The sequence below is a fragment of the Lissotriton vulgaris genome, chromosome 3_1 (genome assembly GCF_964263255.1).
Source record: "Lissotriton vulgaris chromosome 3_1, aLisVul1.2, whole genome shotgun sequence".
In the NCBI taxonomy this organism is placed as follows: domain Eukaryota; kingdom Metazoa; phylum Chordata; class Amphibia; order Caudata; family Salamandridae; genus Lissotriton; species Lissotriton vulgaris.
Genome location: NC_141689.1, coordinates 1230692352 through 1230712530, shown reverse-complemented (window position 1 = coordinate 1230712530; position 20179 = coordinate 1230692352). Strand labels below are relative to the sequence as shown.

Sequence of the window (20179 nt, the reverse complement as noted above, 5' to 3'; positions counted from 1 at the left end):
TGTAAAGGTTGTTTACCGACTCATTGACCCAGGGCAAGTGGGCTGCAGAGAAGCTGCCCCTGTCAGCCACCAGGTGATGGATCGTCTTCGTTTGCATACAATGGCAGAGCTGGGAGCTAGCAGAGTATTTGTTTTCGCCTGGCGGTTCAGCACTTCAGGGTATCTAGGGAGGAGATTCTGGGGGTTCTGTGTTCTGAGAGATTTTGTGAACTTTCTACTGTGCTGCAATGTGATATTCTTTAATTAGGCGTGTCTTCAATTTTTTCATGACGTTTTTTACTTATTCATTTGTGGAGCGCATGGTTACACCACTGGGTGTGTCCCGGCGCTGAGACATAGTTAGTGAGTTTGCTGCTGCCCCTTGTGAGACCCTTTGAACTGTATTTTATTCAGTTTTTGTGAACAGCCATGTCTTTAGCTGTCTGCAGAAGTACTTTCGCTTAGTTCAGTTGTAATGGCGATTGGCAAAGTATTCCAGATTTTTGCTGCTAGGTACATGAAGGAGCGAGCCCCCATTTGTGCTCTGAATATTCTTGGAACTGTCACTAATGCCATCCCCATGGATCTTTAATTGCGTCCTGGGGTGTATTTAGCCAGTAGTGGTTGAAGGTATCTAGGGCTTTTATTTGATGGGATGCAGTATGCAGTGACAGTGGCACATTGCCTTGAATACGACTCTCTTTCCCACTGGCAACCAGTGTAAGGTTGTCATGGATTTCTGCGTGTTGGCTCTCCTTGGAAGGCTGAGAACCAAACGTACCGCCGCATTTTGTACCCTCTGCAATTTGGATAGGCCTGTTTTGGAAGCGCCGAGGTATAATGCATTTCCATAGTCCAATTGGGAAGTAATTACTGCATGTACTGTGGTTTTTCTGGCATTAGATGGTAACAAATCTATGACTTTCCTCAGGGTTTTCATGGCTCCATAGCACTTCCCAGCTACCTCCCGAATCTGATTGTTAAATGACAGTTTGGAATCAAACCAGATCCCAAGGTTTTTCACCTCTGTTTTTGGTGTGGGGACTTGACCTAGTGATTCTGGCCACCATGCAGATGACCATATGGTTGGCGTCTTGCCTACTGCCATTACCTTATTCCCATTTAGCTCGAGGCAATGGTTTGACATCCAGTCAGCCATCTCTTCTAGCCATTTAGAGAAGCGGATAGCTGCCTGATCTTTGTCTTGGGACAGCATTACAATTAGCTGTGTGTCATCAGCATTTGACACTATCGACACCTTATGTTTCTCCACACATTCTGCCAGTGTTCCCACATACAGATTGAAAAGGGTGGTACTCAGATTGATCCCTGTGGGACCCCTTGGGGCAGAGGGAAGCTTTCGGACAGATGCGTCTGTTGTGCAACTTGGAAGCTCCATTCGGATAGAACAATGTCATCCATTTCAGAGCGTTCCGCCTTTTGCCACAGGCCTCTAGTCTTTGGAGAAGCAAGTGATGCGAGACGGTGTCAAACGCCGCACTGAGATCCAGCAGGATCAGTGCGGCTGTATGCCCTTAGTCAACATATTTTCTCAGCGTCTCTGTGGCCATATGTAGTGCTGACTCTGTGGAGTGCGCCATTCTAAAACCTGACTGGGATGGATGTAGTAAGTCATTAGTATTGATGTGGTCAACCAGCTGTTTGTTTGTGATTTTTTCTGCGATCTTAGCCATGAAAGGTAGTAATGAGATCGGGTGTAGGTTTTCTAATACTGTATACTCTAGCAATGTTTTTTCCTTTTTTTTTTTTTTTTTTTTTTTTGTGGCAGAGACATAATACATACAAGGGCGAAACAGCATTTGATCAATGGCAGTCATTCACATAGTGGTTTATACATTACTAGCTAAAATAAGAAAAAAGAAAAGAAGACCAAACGTATAACATGTAAAATATATCTTTGCAATAGCAGTCATAATTAAATTAGATCCAATTGTCAATAGGGGACCATATCTTCCTAGCAAAGATCTTCTTTTTCTGTCCTTTCAATTTATAAACTGCTTTGTCCATTCTATAAACATTTAGCAACTTTCCCAACCATTGCTCAAATGATGGTGGATCTATGTCTAACCATCTAGAAGTAATACAAAAACGGTAAACAGACATTCCAATGAAAAGAAAGTGTTCTTGATCAACAGATAACCTCTTGGATGGAAAGTAGATACCAAAAATAATCACCGAAGGACATAGCTTAATATTGACATTGAGCAAGTTGGTCAGAAACTTTTCAATCTTATCTATGTATACCGCCAATTTAAGACAGCTATAAAACATGTGACATGAATCGGCTGCTAGGGTTCCACAGCGACTACAATTAATGCCTTTCGTGGCTTTCCATTTGGCCAGCTTAGTAGGTGTGTAGTATAGATCTAGAGTAGACATATAATGTTGGCTTTTAAGAGAGCTATTGATTAGTGTTTTGTTACTTATCTCAAACGCCCTTACCAAATCTATCCCTTCTGTACACAATTTTCTTTGCCATTTCTGGGCTTGTTGATCAAGATCATCCTGCATCCTATTGACCATTAATTGATAGATTGTACCAATACGGTTATCCTTCCTACAGCTCTCTAAAATCTCATTAGTATCTATGGCATCGCTGTATAAGAGGTTTTTTTTTCCAAAAAGCTACGGATCTGTAAGTATTTGAAAAATTCATTCCTGGAAAGGCCAAATGTTTCTTGGAGTTCAGAGAAGGACATAAAAACTCCATTTTGATACAGTTGCCCAATTAAGTGGATCTGTCCCATGCGCCATCGATATGTAGGAGGGTCTTGAAAAATCCCTGATAGTGAAATATTACGACAAATAGGTGTATAAAAATTAAATTTAGAAGTTATCCGTAAAGTTTTGTTGATCTGTCTCCAAACTAAAAAGGCAGAAAGAAGCACCTTAAATTTTGTTTTTTTGTAATAGCTAGGTTCCATGAATTTCAATAAACATTGACGCGCATGGGCGCCCATAAGCATTTCAAAAATAGAGGGTGCCATAGAGGTTTCGGTAACATGGTCATGGAATAGCAGGACCTTAATTGTTTTGAGAGTGATAGCCCAGTAATACATTCTGAAGTTCGGAAATCCCAACCCAGCACGTTCTTGCGGAAGAGTGCACTACTTTAAAGATCTTCTTGAGCGGCGGTACCCCCACAGGAATCTGGACAACATCCTGTCTATTTTATTGAAAAGAGACATGGAAAAGAATAGAGGAATGGTGCGGAAAAAATAAAGAAATTTTGGGAAAATCATCATCTTGATGACATTAGTTCGTCCAAATAAAGATAAGTGTAAATTGTTTATCCTTTCTAAGGTTCTGTTGGTAGATATGAGTAAAGGATCCAAATTTAGTCCAACAATGTCATCAATTTTAGGGGATATAGTTACACCGAGGTATGTGGCAGTAGAATTTAATGGAATATCAGTGGGTGCACCAGTTTTAGAGTGTATAATCTGGGTTTTTGAGATATTAAGCTTATATCCGGAAAATTGACCAAATTCTCTAGCTACTTCAATTATTTTAGGTAGGGTAGTAGAGGAATCAGAGGTTACAATGGCCACATCGTCTGCGTATGCTAAAACTTTGTGGTCAACCTCGTGAAGTTGGACTGGTGGAATGCCAGGTTCTGTAATTAATCTGTTCAAATAGGGTTCTAAATAAAGGGCAAATAAAAGCGGAGAACAGGGGCAACCTTGTCTGGTCCCCCTAGTGATTGAGAATGGTCTGGAGGTATCAGTGCCTAGTCTTATTACACCCCTGGGATTAGAATAAAGTGATTGTACAGCTTTAATAAATTGTGACGGGAAGCCCTTCCATTCTAATACAGTCCAAAGGAATCCCCAGTCTACTCTGTCAAACGCTTTTTCAGCATCGAGTAGAATCACCCCGACTGGGGATTCCTTCGCTTGAGCCCAATCCAATAATGCAATAACACGTTTGACATGATCTGTAGTGTCCCTATGTCTGATGAACCCATGTTGAATATGAGAGACCAAGCCTGCCATAACGTCGTTTAGTCTATTTGCAAGGATTTTGGAATAGATCTTACTATCTGCAGTGATAAGAGAGATATGGCGATAAGAACCTAATTCCTTTGGGTCCTTGTTCTTTTTTACAAAAACAACTATAGTGGCAGTAGACCAAGAGTCAGGAGATTTACCTTGAAATGCTATATTGAAGATTTTTAACAAACCAAGAAATGCCTCTAATATTCCTTCCCTGCTTTCGTGAAGGACACCATTCATATCTTTAACACATTGTATTTCATTAATGGAAGATTTTTGTCGTAAACGCTGTGCTAAGATTTTCCCAGTGCGCTCACTAAATTCATAACGTTCAGTTTTATATTGCTTAAATTTTGCTGCTACTTCATCGGCAATATGAATACGCAGACCAGAGCGTTCAGTGATTAAACGTAATTGTGCATCTTCTATTCCAGCGTTATTTTTACATGCAGTGGATAAGTCCATCTCGGCTATCCTAATCTTATTTAACCTCTCCTTAAAATTTGTTTGGATTTTTTTCATCTTATAATTTGCAAAACTAATTGTCTCTCCCCGTATAATAGATTTAAAAGAGTCCCAAACTACTTGTGGAGAGGCAGTGTCATTATTTATTGGAAAATAGTCTTTAATAATTGTAGCCATAAATTGAAGATAATCTTCGTCTAATAGCAGATTTCTCTGGAATGACCAGGATCTAGTTGGGTTATGACAGTCAGTGGGAAACTGAATCTCAGCAATTATAGGGTTATGATCTGATATAACTTGCGGTAATATTTCGATATGGATTTTCTCCAAAAACACAGAGGATACAAAAAAATAGTCTAGACGGACAAATTTCCGATGAGGAATCCCTTTTTTGGGGATCCCTGAAAATAAAGAAGGAAATGACCCGAGGAGGTTCATTATTAATCTGTTAAATGATGCTTTTCCCGAGATTACTGATTGGGACTGGGCACGGGAAATACAACGTGCACATAGATTCCCCTTCACAGTGAGGAAACCACGACAAGGTCAAGAAAATTATCCCAGGGCCATTTTGGTATCGTTTAATAACTTTCTTGCCCGTGAAGCCATTTATGTAAACGCAAGACCAGATAAGAAAGCGGACGGACTAGGCTGTCAGTTCTTTGTGCGACCAGATTATTGCCAAGCTACTGTGGCTCAACGATGGCAAGTGCGGCAATTAATTCCTGATTTCCAAAAGAACGAAGTAGCAGTGTTTCTCCAAGGTCCTGCAAAATTAAAGACCATATTCAAAGGCCAAGTAAAATACTTTATCTCCACAATTAAAGCCAAGGAATATCTGGACTCTCTTTGAATATTCACGAAGAACTTTGATGCATAGTTTGATAAATTTAGACTTTAAAGACTCTGAGTTTAGAAATTACATTGTTTAGCAATTACTTAAAGAAGCAGGACCGCGGTGCTTTTTTTCATTTTCTATTTTTCCTATTTTTTCTTTTCTCTTCTATTTTTCCTTCTTCTTTCTCATTTCTCTTCGTTGGGACGCTATGGGCCAGGGACACGGCACCCATACGTTCCAGGAACTGATAGTTCCTGTGCCTCCTATAGTGGGGAGGGTGGGGGGAGGGGTTCTGGGGAAAAGGGTGGGGGTGGGCAAGGGTAAGGGTTGGTGGTGGGGGTGTAAGGCAGAGGCGTTTAACACAAGGATGAATACAAGGCATTCAAATGATAACACTGAAGAGTGTATAGTGTTGATGATGGCTAACATTTCTTTTTTTTTTCACTACTTTCGACATGGATAAAAAGGTGAAAATATGTACAATCAATATTAATGGTCTAAATGGTTTAAAAAAGATTGCTATGTTTCGAACAATGCTCCAAACTTTATATATTGATTTATTATGTATTCAGGAAACTCATATTTCATGGGACAAACGTTTTCTTTTGGATAATTTGGGACTGGAAGTCTTGCTTACGTCTAAACAAATTGGTATTAAAAGAGGCGTTGCAATTTGTATGCGAAAGGGAGTCGGGAAGTGCTTAAAAACATCAGCTGACAAATGGGGCAGATGGGGGCTTGCTGAATTAATAATTGGAAGTTGTAAATTTACCATATGTTGTATCTATGGCACCAATCTGGATGATGCTGAACTATTCAACACTATGAATATAGAGCTAGCTACTTGGACACAACCAATAATAGTATGTGGGGACCTAAATATTCATATGTCAGCTGACTGGAACATCAAATCAGGGAGGAGATATACGGGTCGTAAGATTAGAACTTATAAAGCACTTAGAGATCTGGTGTTAAATAACGGGCTAACTGATGTCTGGAATAAGTTTTACTATAAAGACCCAGGATATACTTTTTTTTCTATTCAGCAATGTTTTTTCCTGAGTGGTCTGACGATGGCCTGTTTCCATTTGGTTGGGACCACTCCCGTCTGGAAGGAGCAGAGGATGAGTTCTGAGATGTAAGGCAGGATTGTGTCCACCCCCTCCATTTCTCTCTCTGGTCATGCGGGATCTAAAGGGGAACCAGATTTTATTTCTTTTGCTGTGGCTTTGAGTTCCTCTATTTCCTGTATTTTAAATTCATCCAGAGTTGCTCCTGCAAAGTTTCTAAGCCGTATACCGACTAAGGGGGCGATTAGGATTGCGGTGAATCCGCACCCTCCGGGCCGGCGGAAGCCACCGCCGGCCCGGAGGATGCAGATTCACTGCTGCGGTGATTGCAAAGACCCCCCGCCAGATTAGGATGGCAGGGGGGTCATCTGCGGACGTGAAGACCATCCGCCGCTTTTCCGCCGTGGTCCCGCGGCAGAAAAGCTCTAATATGGTGGCGGTGTCTATCAGACACCGCCAGCCATATTAGGATTCATGCGGAAACAAGCTTTTCCACGGCGCATTTTCCGCCGTTGAAAAGCATGTGGTCTTTGGTGTTTGGGGGCCAGTTGCGGGCCCCCAGGGAGTCGGGGGTGGGGGTGCACAAGGGGGGTACCTATGGTACTCCCCAGCATTTATGCACAAAGCGGCAGGCACTGCGCGGTGCCTGCCGCTTTGTGCATGTAAATGTTAAACATGCATTTTTAACCTTGCGGCGGATGCTGCTTCAAGCAGCACCCGCCTCAAGGTTAAAGAAACAGGATGTGACCGCCAGGGTGGCGGTCACATCCTAATTTGCATGGAGGGACCACCGCTGGCCATGTGGACGGTGCCTCTTCCTCGGGGGTGGCGGACAGACGCAGGTCCGTCCGCCATCCTAATGACCCCCTAAGTCGGTGCCCTGCCGTACTTCTATTGGGAAGGTCTCGTATATTTTTGTTGCTTTATTTGCAGAAAATTCTGATATCTTATTACAACTCTCTTTGGGCGTTGTTATGACCTTATTCTCTTCATGATTTTTGAGAGACTTCAGAACTGAGAACATTTCTTTATGGGAGTTGCTGGCTCTTTCTATGTTATCCGTGTAAAATTCCCTTCTGGTTTTCTTGATTAATGAATGATAGTCTTTTAGTTCCTTTTTATATTCTTCTTTGGACCCATTACAATAGTCTTTCCTCCAGACTCGTTATAATTTTTTACACCTTTTTTTGGCCTTCATTAATTCATCATTGAACCATGGTACTGTTACTTTTTGTCTCTTAGGGATTCTAGTGCTCCAAGGTGCTATCTTATCTAGTGCATCAGTAATTCATATCTCCACCTGATTATTGGCTAGATTAATATCTTTATCCACCGTGAGATTCTTCTCCCTAAGAGCTCGAGTGAAGGATGCAGAACTAAATTTATTCCACTTTCTAGTAGTGATTTCCTTCATTAGGTGTTGCGTCTTCCTTCTATGAGATGGCACTGTGAAAGGGACTAGATAGTGATCCGACCACGGAACTGGCCATGGTTCTCCTACTTCCATCTGAGTTAAATTTGAGAAAATAGGGTCTAAGATGTGGCCCCCTTGATAGGTTTATGACTCCACTTTTTCTGTTAGATTCAGTGTCAGCATATTCTTACAAAGTGCCCTTATTTCTTGGTTATGTGTGTCATCGAAATGTATGTTTAGGTCCCCTAGCACCAAACATTTTTTGTATCTCAGGACTGGGTGTTCTACCTTTTCTTCCAGGCTCGCCATAAACGGCATTATTTGGCCGGGTGGGCAGTAGATTAGAAAGCCAGCTATGGTGTTATCTTCTGCCGTGGATAGGGTGAATAAGAATGCCTCATAGTTGTCTAGGCCTGCCTATTTGATTTCGCAATTCATGTCGGCTTTACAGATTATGGCAATTCCCCCACCTCTTTGGTCTTCCCTATCTTGCCTTACTAGCATATATTCAGTCAGGATGGCATCTAGAACATCTGGGGTAGAGTTCTCGTTAAGCCACATCCAATGATCTTTCCCTTAATAGATCGTGTACCTCATGCTGGTGTCTGGCCATTGACCTGCAATTTAGTAAAGCTAACTGTCGCTTGGTCTCCTGAATATTTTGTGTTTTAAACATGAGTGCTATACTGCAGTGCCTGTATATTGGTACCATGTTGTCTACATTTATTGCATGCCTGCATGCTGTGTCTGTGGGCTTTAGCAATGTCAGTAGTTCCTCCTTAGAGCACTTGATCCTATCTTGTGTCCCCTTGAAACCAGGGTTTCTAGCCCCTGGTCCCGGTCAGGCACGGATGGGCGCAGACAGGCTTGCCTTAGGTGCGCCTTTGGCACGCCTAATGCAAGCCCACTGCGTGCGTCCCCTGTCGGTCGAATGCACATTGTTTTTTTGTAGGGGGATCAGGTGGGAGACTCCGCCTATGCCGGCTAGACCGGAAGTGATGCCCTAGTGATACGTTCTGCCCCGCTCTCCACACAACAGCACACAGCCGGGATGGACCGGGGCGGGCAGGCTAACGAGGTATGCTAGTAAGTTTCTTTGTTAAAAAACAATACGTTTTGCAAATTCAGCAAAATAAAAACAGTGCACTTATAATTTTAAAAGTTTTTAAAAATGCAACAGTCACAGACTCTTAGCGCGCACACTCTGCAGTCTCACCCGAGTGTCTCTGCGTGGCCGCAGTCACCTTGGTCTCTTGCAGGGGGATCAGGCGGGAGGCTCTGTTAAAAAACAATACGTTGTGCAACTAAAACCAGTACTCTTATAATTTTAAAAGTTTTAAAAAACGCAACAGTCACGGACTCTTAGTGCGCACACTCTGCAGTGTCACCCGAGTGAAGAAGGGTATGGCAGACCTAATGAATATGAGGGTGTCATTCCAAATCCTGGGTGCCTAGCTAGAAAGGCCTGCTGCCTAGTTTTGTTTAGTTTTTTTTATACTTTTCTGCCTCCATCTGATGGTGTCATAGCTGCGTGAGTCCTGAAAACCACCAGATATGGTAAACGTGATGTCAGCAAGGAAGGGGGTCTGTAGCTTTAGCTGAATCCTCATTTACTTGAATCAGTTCAAACGGTCCCAATTAAATTATAGCATGGTCGAGATTTATCTTCCTGACTGTTTGAGAAAATGAAGGGGTTAGAAATAAGACCATGGTCTACACTACTTTCCAGAGGGCGTGCATCCAGCTCGAGAGCCATAAGCCTTCTGTGCTACCAGGACCCAATGCAGTGGGAAGCAGGTGGGACCTGAGATAAACACTGAAATGTATGAAGAAAACGGGTGCAGGTATTAAAACTTGAAAGAACTCAAACTGTAACATTAACAGTACATATTCAGGGGGTGACCTGACCATAATGCCGGATAGACACTTTTGGCGATAGGACAAGCTACTGAACCTTATCCTACATGTAGCATGGAAGCGCTAAACCATCTGCATACATATAGTTAATGAAAATCCATATATGTGTTGACCAAGCAGTGCTAGGATCAGAGGCCCCTTCATGGTGTGCCGACAGGATCACCAGAGTCTGGGCTTCCGTGTGCAGATCATGGCCCATGTGATATGTGGCAATTGGAGCTGGAGCCTTGTGCGGCTGAGGTCAATGGGCCGACTTTGCAGCAATGATAAACTGAAGCAGCCGAGGACCTGGAGGTGGAGCGGGAGCATTGGCCCAATGGTCATGGCTGAGGCCTGAATGGCACATCTGATGGGTCTTCCTTTGTCCCAGGAGAGGAGGTGAGCGCAGGCGAAGGCTTAGGATCCAGATGTGCTCCGTGGTCAGATACAATGGCAGTAGCTGCTGGGTGGGGCGGTTGGAGTCGAGGATATGGCTGCCTGACTGATGAGTCTGAGTATCTTTGGGGGCAGAGCGATCGACTGGGTCCAATAGGAATCACAACAATGAGCAACAAGTAAGGCTGGGCCCTGGCAGCACGGGAAATGGGCCTAGCTGAACCTGGAAATAACCCACTCTGTCCCACTTGTCGCAGGCTTAGATTATTTGCCCAGGAAATAAGGGGTGCTCATGGATCTAATTGATTGTATTAAATATTACTGCGGTACCTAAAATGTACCCGCTCATTCTGTGGAGAGAGAGAATGAGTGTGGCCTGTACGCTGGCCTGCACCTGAGAGAGAGTAATCCCAAAAGGGCCAGATGCTGCATGGAGGTCGCCACAATGGATGGCCATATCAAGCTTGAAAACCTTATTTTGAGAACTACAGCTGCTATGAAGGCTTGAAAGTGGGTCACACTTTCTGAGAGGGACAGCAGCCAAAGAGACATTAAAATTGGAAATGTAGGGTGCCCGGATGCGCAACAGCAGTTTCACCAATGAAAAGAACAAAGTCAAAGGAGTAAAACTTGCTTATAGCAACAAGATAGTCCACTGCATTACACAAAGAGGGGGTGACAATCCATCTGAACTGTGACAGGGACAAGACAATCAACAGCAACAGAGAGAGCCTGCTCCTAGGGATGTTATGGCTACCATATAAAACACTAGAACAGCTCTATTAGGTAAGATTGCCACTGTCACCATTGAAGTCGAACTGCTGTTTGGGACCGTCCTACAGAAACTTGCAGACCAAGTCACTGAAGAACACATTACTGTATAGCAATGTGAATTAAGTAGTTTAAAAGCTATAGTAACTTCCCTGTCGGCACATGCCTGCAAGATAAAGGAAAAAATTGAAGATGCAGAGGGTCACTGGAGGCATTACAACTTGAATTTTAGCGGATTCCCAGAAAAGCTGATGGGCCTTCTGCTGAACTATTCTTGGAGGTATGGATAGCCATTATCCTGAGGCCCAATAATCTCTACAAGTTTTTCACAAACGAGAGGGCCCATAGGTCGATCTTGGTGCCCCCCAAACTCCACTGGGTCCCTGCTGCAGGCATTGATTGCTAGACTTTTCAGTCACCATGACCAAGATGCCATCTTCCTACATGTATGATGGGGCATGCTTAAGTATGAACACAGACCAATATTCACCTTCCCAGAGTATATAAAAAAAGATGCAAGATATGCAAAGAACTATTCTCTGGCTAGAGCTTTTTAGTCTTATCCTCGGGTTCTGCTTTCTTTTTATTGTTGTTATGTCTTTTCAGTCTCCTTTTCTGGGTCTGGAGCGCAAAGCGCCGGGACACTCCTTTTGAGTAGCCGTGCGCTATAGAAGACCCATAATAACATAACATAACATAACTCTCTGATGTTCAAGATGAAAGTGAGATATATGAAACTAAAATACAGTTAAATGTTTCCAGCAAAGTTGAGAATTCAATATGAAAGCAAGGTTCACTTCTTCGCCTCTCCAGATGAAGCAAGGGAATGGATTAAGGACGTGACTGGCCTAACTCACAAAAACAGAAATGGGGGACATCGCAATGGATCAGGGAGAAAGCTCATAACAGCAAAGACATCTGGTATGGCATCAACTATAGGTGTCCAATTCACACTAAGAATCAAAGGGAGAGACACCAGGAGAAGCGTATCACTCCCTATCAATGTCTGAAACTTACTACAAGATACGTTCTCAAATATCAAAAATGGGGGAGAAGAAGAGGGAAGGGAGGGGTTGTGTAAAATCTTTCTATTTTAGGATGAGAACCCTCACTCACCCAAAGTTGACATGCTTCATCAAAGGACTATGACTCTCCACGGAAAAGGACTTAGTGGAGAGGTGCTGAGGTGTTTTGAACAGAGTTAACTGATGAAGTGGGTGAGTCAGGGGCAGAGTGCAAGCAAAATAAAAAAGGTGATTAAAACTGTCTTGAGGGACCTAATAACTTTATTCAATGGTACCCAGGGACAGGATTAAAAACATAGAGGACTAGGGGTTAAAAGCAAATATACAACTATAAAAAGGTGCTTTGTATATTGTAATTCTATTCAAAACACTTCAGCTCCTCTCCGCTAGGTCCTTTTCAGTGGAGAGTCGTAGCCCTATAATGAAGCCTGTCACCTTCGGGTGAATGAGGGTTCTCATCCGAAAATAGAATGATTTTTTCCCAATCCTTCCCTTCCCTCTTCTTCTCCCCCATGTTTGATATTTATCAACTACAGGTGACTGAAGTACAACAAGACCTACAAGAAGAAGTTAAGTGCAAGGTGCCGGGACACTAATGGAGATAGTGTGTTGCACGATCAGAGAGATGATAGAAACAGCCAGCCCCATCATGTGGGCCAGCAAAGAAGTAGACAGAGACAGTACAGTATGAGCCTCACACTACAACCATAACATGAGAGAATTGCTCAAGCAGAAGAAGTTAAAGAAAGTGACCTATGTAATATATATGCTGATTGGGGTTACAGTAGAAAATATATAAGTGAACCAGGAAATAGATATTAGGATATACGAGGAACATAAGTATGTCAGCTTTAACGGATAAACAAACAAGGGATCCTGTTTTTGGATAAAGAGATTAAAATAGATGTCAGTATCCTAAGTACAGTATCCAGGTGACTGCAGTAGGCAAGTAGATAGAGCACATCATGCTGACAACCAGCAGTGGGTTTAACTGAAATGTCGAGTGGTTGGGGTGGCTGAAACACCTTACATCTCGAAGTCAGGGTTAACCACACAAGATTGGATCAAGGGACCCCTGGGTTGAGTGAAGTACACCTCAGTTACACATGATTTTAGATGGGGTGGGGGCATGTCAATGGGAAGGGGGGGTGAGACTAGGGATATATTATGTTAGAGCTAGAGTTGGAAGTATGCCAAACATGCACCTACAAAGTGAGAGTTGCCCACACATACTCAATCTTAAGTCTCAGACAGTTGATGCTGGGTCTCACTGGAACCCACCTGTAGGTGGGATGAGTTGCACGGTAAGAGAATGGAGGAAAGATGGAAACTGCTAACCTGGAATGCAGGGTTCTGAATAGCCACGCCAAGGGGCACAGAATATATGCATATTTAAAAAAAGATTGTGTATGAATCATTATTTACAAGAGACACATATTAGAGGGGATGGAACAGCAAAACTATGTAAAAACTAAAGGAGTCAGTTATATGTTGCATCCTACCCGAACTATACCTGAGGTGTGATGACCTGGGTAGCACGTGAAGTTCCTTTTAAAATGAAAGATGTAAGAACTGGCCTGGCGAGCTCACATTTGCGAGCACTTGGAGCAGTCCATGCACAAGATATTTCCCTTGTAAATATTTGTGCCTCAAGATAGATACCAATGATTTGTTTTTTAAATATGATGAAAGTTACCACTCCATATTTGTAGCCATAAGTCTTATGGGTAGGAGATATGAACTGTGTGCATAATTGTGGACTGGACAGGCACACCCTAGGTATGGTACTAAACCTGCTAAGACAAAAAGCATCAAGGAGGTAATGGATGTGGCATTCACAGTAACCTGAGGAAAATACCTATTCCTGTTTCACACCCGCCAAGGGGAAGCAGCATAATAAATTGGACTACCTCATGGCAAAAGCCTACCACAGTTAAAAAAAAGTACAAAAAATCACATACCTGGTGAGGTATCTTTCCAACCACTTGCCGCTAACGGTCATGTACAAAAGTTGAGGTGTTGCATAAACCATGACTCTGGCTTAGCTCTACAAGGTTTGCTTTCACACCAATGGTTGTCACAAGGGAACTTATTTGAAAGAACAGTTTATTGTAGCCCTAAACCCACTCAAAACATAGTTGATGTGGTGTGTGTGCTTACTAGGCTACTAACACTCCCTAAAAAGGGATTCAGGGATGAAGTGCTAATTTGAAAACCCAGTTTTGTTCTTTACAATATCACACACAAATATTGCACTAAGGAATTACACTTTATGCTTAAAAGTGTTTATTTCTAAAGGCTCATCCTGTTGCTTAGCACATGTAAATTAACCACAAAGAGTATTATTAAAATAGCACTAATACATTTTGCAAACAATTAATATATTTATGAACGTTTCTCCCATACTGAAAATGTCATCTATTAAAATAACACCCCAGACCCTACTCCTATGAGCTATACTATGAGAGCATGGGGTAGCGTAACTTGCATCTAAAGTTCTTAAGGAAAATCAACACACTACATAACTGTTTACAGCAAGAGGCTGTAATTATCAGTAGCTGGAAGAGAGTGTTACCCTGAAAGGAAACATACATCAGCATCAGATCCTCTCCTCTTGGACTTGGCTTGGTATCAGCTGTCAGTGCAGAATGGTATGCTGCAGCAGCACAGTAGTCTCGCAGCCGCTGCCAGGATCTTCTGGCAGTATCCTGCATGATAATCTGGGGCAAAGGACCTCTCTTGCCAAGCGGTCACTTAACGGTCCTTTTATACTGTGCCTAATCCGATATGTATAATTTCTGACATAACCTTACGAAAGTCTAACGTAGCCTGTATGCATCAATATGCTAGTCTTAAACATATTATTATAAACAAATAAGGTAAAAACATGTAAATTCCGTTTATGTTGTTTATGTTATTATCATTGTTATCTGACCTTGAAATAGAGATAACAAGACACTTGTCCCAGACTGATGCTGCATCAGGTGTCGCATTGATGTCATTGTATGAACGATGTGACATTTTCACAGATTCCTGGAAAGATCAGGACATACACCATCTGCATCAAAGGCAGACATGGCGATGATATGGCGAAAATAGGGATAGTGGATATGCTTATGATGGACTGAAGGGGGAGTGCTTTGCTGTTACATACAACAATAAAATGCAATTGGAAACTACTTTTATGCAACAAGAAAGAGGTAACAGAAAAGAACCTATCCTGCACCTAGAAAGTAAAGTTGAAGGGTCAGATATGAAAACAAATATTACTAACAGATGTGACAGACTTGACTGATATACTATTATTGCACGCAGACAAACAATATACAGGGAAGGTGATAAGTTGCGCAGTTTATTAGCGTGACTTCTAAAAAGAGAAAAACCACTTGCTCCATATTCATGGTGAGGGACAGGCACTGCAGGATATACTAACACTGGCAGGTGCAAATTATGCTGTTTTTACACACTTTCAATAGTTATATAGATATCCCTAAGAGGTTAACCTAAGCAAACAAAGGATTACTTACAGGCGCACCCGCTAAAGAAAATTACTCTGGAACCAAGAGAAATGCTCAAAACAGAACTCATCTAAAGGGAAATAGTTGCTGCATTATAAGATATCTAAATAATGAAATCTCCTGGTGGCTATGGCTTCCCTGTCAAATTGTATCAAATTACTGCATGGCAACTGGCGAAGGAACTCATGGAAGTGTTGATGCAGGAAGTGTTGATTGTCCTTATTCCAAAACCAGACAGGGAAACCACAGACTTGCCAGCATGCCGCCCATTATTGATGGTAAATGTGGTTGGGAAAATACTCAATAAAGTGTTGAGAAACAGATTACTGAGTTTGGTGGTGGGTCTCATACATATGGAGCATTGTGTGTTAATGCCGCAGAGTACACTTTGCAACCTACATTGGCCCTCCCATGTCTTCCACACACTGGAAACAGATAAGTAAGATTATGCCTTATTCCTATTAGAAATAGATGGGCATTCAATACTTATAACTGGTCCTACATATTTGAGCTGTAGCAGACTGTGGGCTGGGGCAGGTTTACATGACATGGGTCAAATTATACACTAGTCCCATGGCTGGGGTCCGAATGGGAAGTATGGTCTGAGAAAGAATTGAAATGGAAAGTGGGAAAAGGCAGGGCTGCCCCTTGCCCTCATTGTTATTTGCACTGGCCATTGAGCCACTGGTATTTAGTCTAAGAGAGGCTTTAAAAGGATGGGGTGTGCGAGTGGGAGCTGCTGCACATGTATTTTCACTATACGCAGAGGAAGCATTAGTTTATCTTAGATATCCAACTTACTCCACCTCAACCCTTGACATGCATTAGCAGGATACATAGAGGTTTAGGGCTGGCATATTAACTGGAGCAAATCCATACTGTTCTCTTTAGGGAGCTCAAGTGAATGGTGGGGGATGTATTGCCGGATGTGGGCATCACATAACACAGATTTTTTATACCTGGGAATACGAATATGCAATGAAATTCCACGAAAGACATAAATTAAACAACAGTAGAGTGAATATTTGGCTGAGGACTTCTATTAAATTCTGGAATCGGCTCCCACTTTCAGAAATGGGCAAGGTGGCCTGATTAAAATGGTGTTTTACCAAGGTGCACTGGCGTAACATAAGCCCCTGCAGCCCCCGTGGTGTGGGGGGCACCCAAGCTCCAGGGGCCCCCTTCATTAAAAGTGCTATCTGGTGGGCCAGGGCGGTGGGCCCTCTGTGTACTTTGTAGAGGGCCTCCTAAAGTTTTGTTACGTCACTGCCAAGGTGTCTCTACATACTCCATGTCCCACAGAGGTTATTCACTAAACTGGACCAATTTTTGATGGAACTGGTGTGAGTAGGTAAATCAGTAGAGTAAAGTTAAGTACTGTGAAGCGTAATGAGATAGAGGTGGGCTGGACATTCCAAACTTGGTGACCTAACTACAACACGCAGTGCAAAGGCTAGATGAAGTAGAGAATTTGGAGAAAATGTTGTTAGAGGGGACACATGCCAGTATTCTGTTACAAACCTCACTGATGATGGGCAGAAACATCCCATTTTGAAAGCCTTATGTGATTAAGCATGTTTGTGTAATGTGGGACAAAGTAATGAAAAAGATAATGAAGTTCTCAACTGATATGCACATCTGATATATTCTTCCCTTCACACAAATAGTCCAAGACATGACAGTGGATATGTGGACACAGGGAGGTTATCTGACAATTGTTGACCTTTATATTATACAATTATAACATTTTAGGAACCACAGAAGCATTATGGGATTGTAAAAGGCAATTTTCTGCAGTACCCCCAAATAGCCTGCAATTCTTGAAAACATTGACCTACTTTCCAGGGAGCACCAGAGCCTACCCAAAAAATAATAGCGCTGCTATTTCTGTCATGAAGCAGGAAACTAATAGATAACATATAAAAGGTTTTAAGGACATATAGACAAAGGAGGAAATAAAACCCCTGGGGAAGTGGCAGCTGTAAATGGATGAATTACTTACAGATAAGCTATGGGCAAAGGCTGTCAGGGCGTGTTAAAACAATTTCAAGTAACACACACTTTAAGCTTATACGATACGACTACCTTCACATGACATACCTGACTCCAGTTAAACTAAGCAAAATCTACCTTGGACTCTCCTTGCAGTGTCCCAGATGTGACGATGAAGAGGCTGGCTTCATACATGTCACATGGAAATGTCAGGCAAAACATGGCTTCTGCGTTGAGGTACTTAACACTAAACCATTTCACGGGTGGACTTTTTCAACTCATGATGAAGCAGTGCCTGTTAGGGTTGATTCAGAAGAAGCAAAAAAGAAGCATTTGCAGGATATCTGCAACATTACCTTCTGTATTGGCTAAGAGGCGAATAGCAGCACATTGACTAAGCCCAAGGCTGTCAACTTTTAACAGCTGAAGTAAGGACATGGTTAAATGGGCTACAGAGGGGTAAATACAAATGAAAAGGGTGAGAAAGGGTAATAAGCTTGCTGAGGACGTGATAGAAAAGGCAATGATGATCCAGTCCCTCACTAACCCACCAGACACTAGACAACTTTGATCAGGTCGGGGAACCTGTGGACATTATAACAGGATTGCACAAATCACCTTGTAAAACCAGCAAACTTCCTTAATTCCTATGCCACACTATGACCATGAACCTGAAGGCCTCATAGGGTTATGAAAGATGCATCTACCCCTAAGGACATTTAGTCAATGAATGGGTAATGTGTAACTAAATAACTAGTACTACTGAGAACCTTCAATACACAAGCAGTATCAATCTACCTCATTTATTGAGCATGGGCAAGAGAGGCTGAAAATAGAACTGTAAACGTATGCCAACAAGATGAACTGTGTCTATTGATGTGTGGGGACAAAGTTTTACAACTAGTTTAGATTGTTTTCTGATTTCAATATGTAAATATTTTTTGCAATGTTTGAAATCTCTTTTGATTGATACTGCCAATATATTGACTATAAACTGAGGGCCTCATTTACAAGAGGGATGTATGACGATACGACGCGGGCTATTACCACGCGTACCGTTACAACGCGTGTTATACAACGCAAGTCGTTACCACGACTTGCGCTGTAGGGTGCGGACTTAGGAATAGTTTAATTTACTATTCCAACACCAGTCCCCGTGGATAGTAGGGAAGGTGTTGGAATAGTAAATTAACTATTCCTTGTCCTTGAGCGCCCTCCAGTGCAAGTCGTGGTTACGACTTGCGTTGTAAGAGACGCGTCGTAATGGTAGCGCGGGGTAACATCCGCGTTGTAAAGGATGTTCCCCTTACAAGCGGCATGCGCTGCTGGAGCGTCATTTTTTATGACCCTCCAGCATCTTAGGCCTCTCAATCATGTCTATGAGGTGATGCAAAGCCGGCCTGCATGGCTCTGCATGGCCTCATAGATATAGAGTAAGGCAAGGCAGTGCAGGGTTCTGCCTTGCCTTACTGTTCGTCAAGGAGGCGTTTCTTAGGTGTTACTGTGGGTTTTCCCATGCAACACCCATGGGTTTTGACACATTCCAAGATTTACAAGGATTTGTAAACCTGGGAATGCATCAAAATTGTGCGTCTCCCCAGGGCAGACATAACGAGGAGAAATAAATGTATTTCTCCTCGTTTTACCCCTTTCTATGTGTACTACATTCTGCAGCACGCATAGAATGATGAAAACACCTCCATTTATTGATTTTGTGCAGGAAGGTGCCCCTTCCTGCACAAAAACAATTGTGCCAACAACGCAGACACCCTTGCACTAGGATGCAAGTGTGCCTGCATTGGCACCAGGCACCAATTTGTGCGCAGGCAGAAAGGACAGGAATGTGCATATTTCATTAGTCCGACGCATTCCTGTCCTTGCAGCGCAGCCCTGCTCCAACAAGATGTCAATGAGGTCCTGAATGTATAATGTGATAATTAATCAAAAATCAATACAGAGAAATTAAAACAAAAACTTTAACAGTAAACATTTTTTAAGTAACCTTGGTTTTATATGTAACAGGTGGACTTCGGGTTTGCCAAGCAGATTGTCCCAGGACAGAAAACATGGACGTTCTGCGGGACACCTGAGTATGTGGCCCCGGAAGTCATTCTGAACAAAGGCCACGACTACAGTGTAGATTTCTGGTCACTTGGAATCCTTGTGTATGAGCTCCTGACAGGGAAGTAAGTGTCATCAAAAAAGTGATTAACATTACCATACATCAGTAGCTTGCAAATCAACATGTGGCATGCTGGAGGCAAGGTTAAATGCTTGGGGACCTACTTAGCGAGAAATAGATAGCAATATTCAGATCCATTTATGGGGACAAATTTATCAACAGTTTGCACCCTGTCAAAGTCACCAAAAATCACACAAATTGAAGCAAATTGTTAATTTAGTATTTACTTTCCAGCGCAAAACTTGTTATGTGCTGGAAAGTAGCCTTAAAGTCACGCAAAATAGCATTCTGCATAATTGCGTCAAGGGGGCATCCTTGACGCCTCATTAAGGCAGGTGCAAAGTTGGAGAAAAGTTTTCCATTTCTAAATGTGCATGTGTGCTGTGCTTTGCAGCACACACACACACACACACACAAAGTGGGACCGTTTATCCTATGCCTTAGCATAGTACTCTGCCCTAGAAGGGTATCCTTCCAGTACAAAACCTATGCTAGACATCACAAACACACCTTTACACTTTGGTGCAGGGGTGAGTGCATGGCGCTAGGGAGCAAATAATTCACCAGTACAGGGAATGATAGAAGCAGCTCCATATCTTTGTAACTATGACGCTGTC

General features: G+C 42.5%; 1 protein-coding gene across 2 annotated transcripts in view; it reads left to right on the top strand.

Moving 5' to 3' along the window:
* Positions 1–20179, top strand: part of PRKG2 (protein kinase cGMP-dependent 2) — an 898053-nt gene that overhangs the window by 817808 nt on the left and 60066 nt on the right. For both annotated transcript variants that reach the window (XM_086963161.1, XM_086963160.1), the window contains exon 15: positions 19403–19566. In XM_086963161.1, the coding sequence (XP_086819287.1) occupies positions 19403–19566 (164 nt within the window). The remainder of the gene's footprint in view (positions 1–19402; positions 19567–20179) is intronic.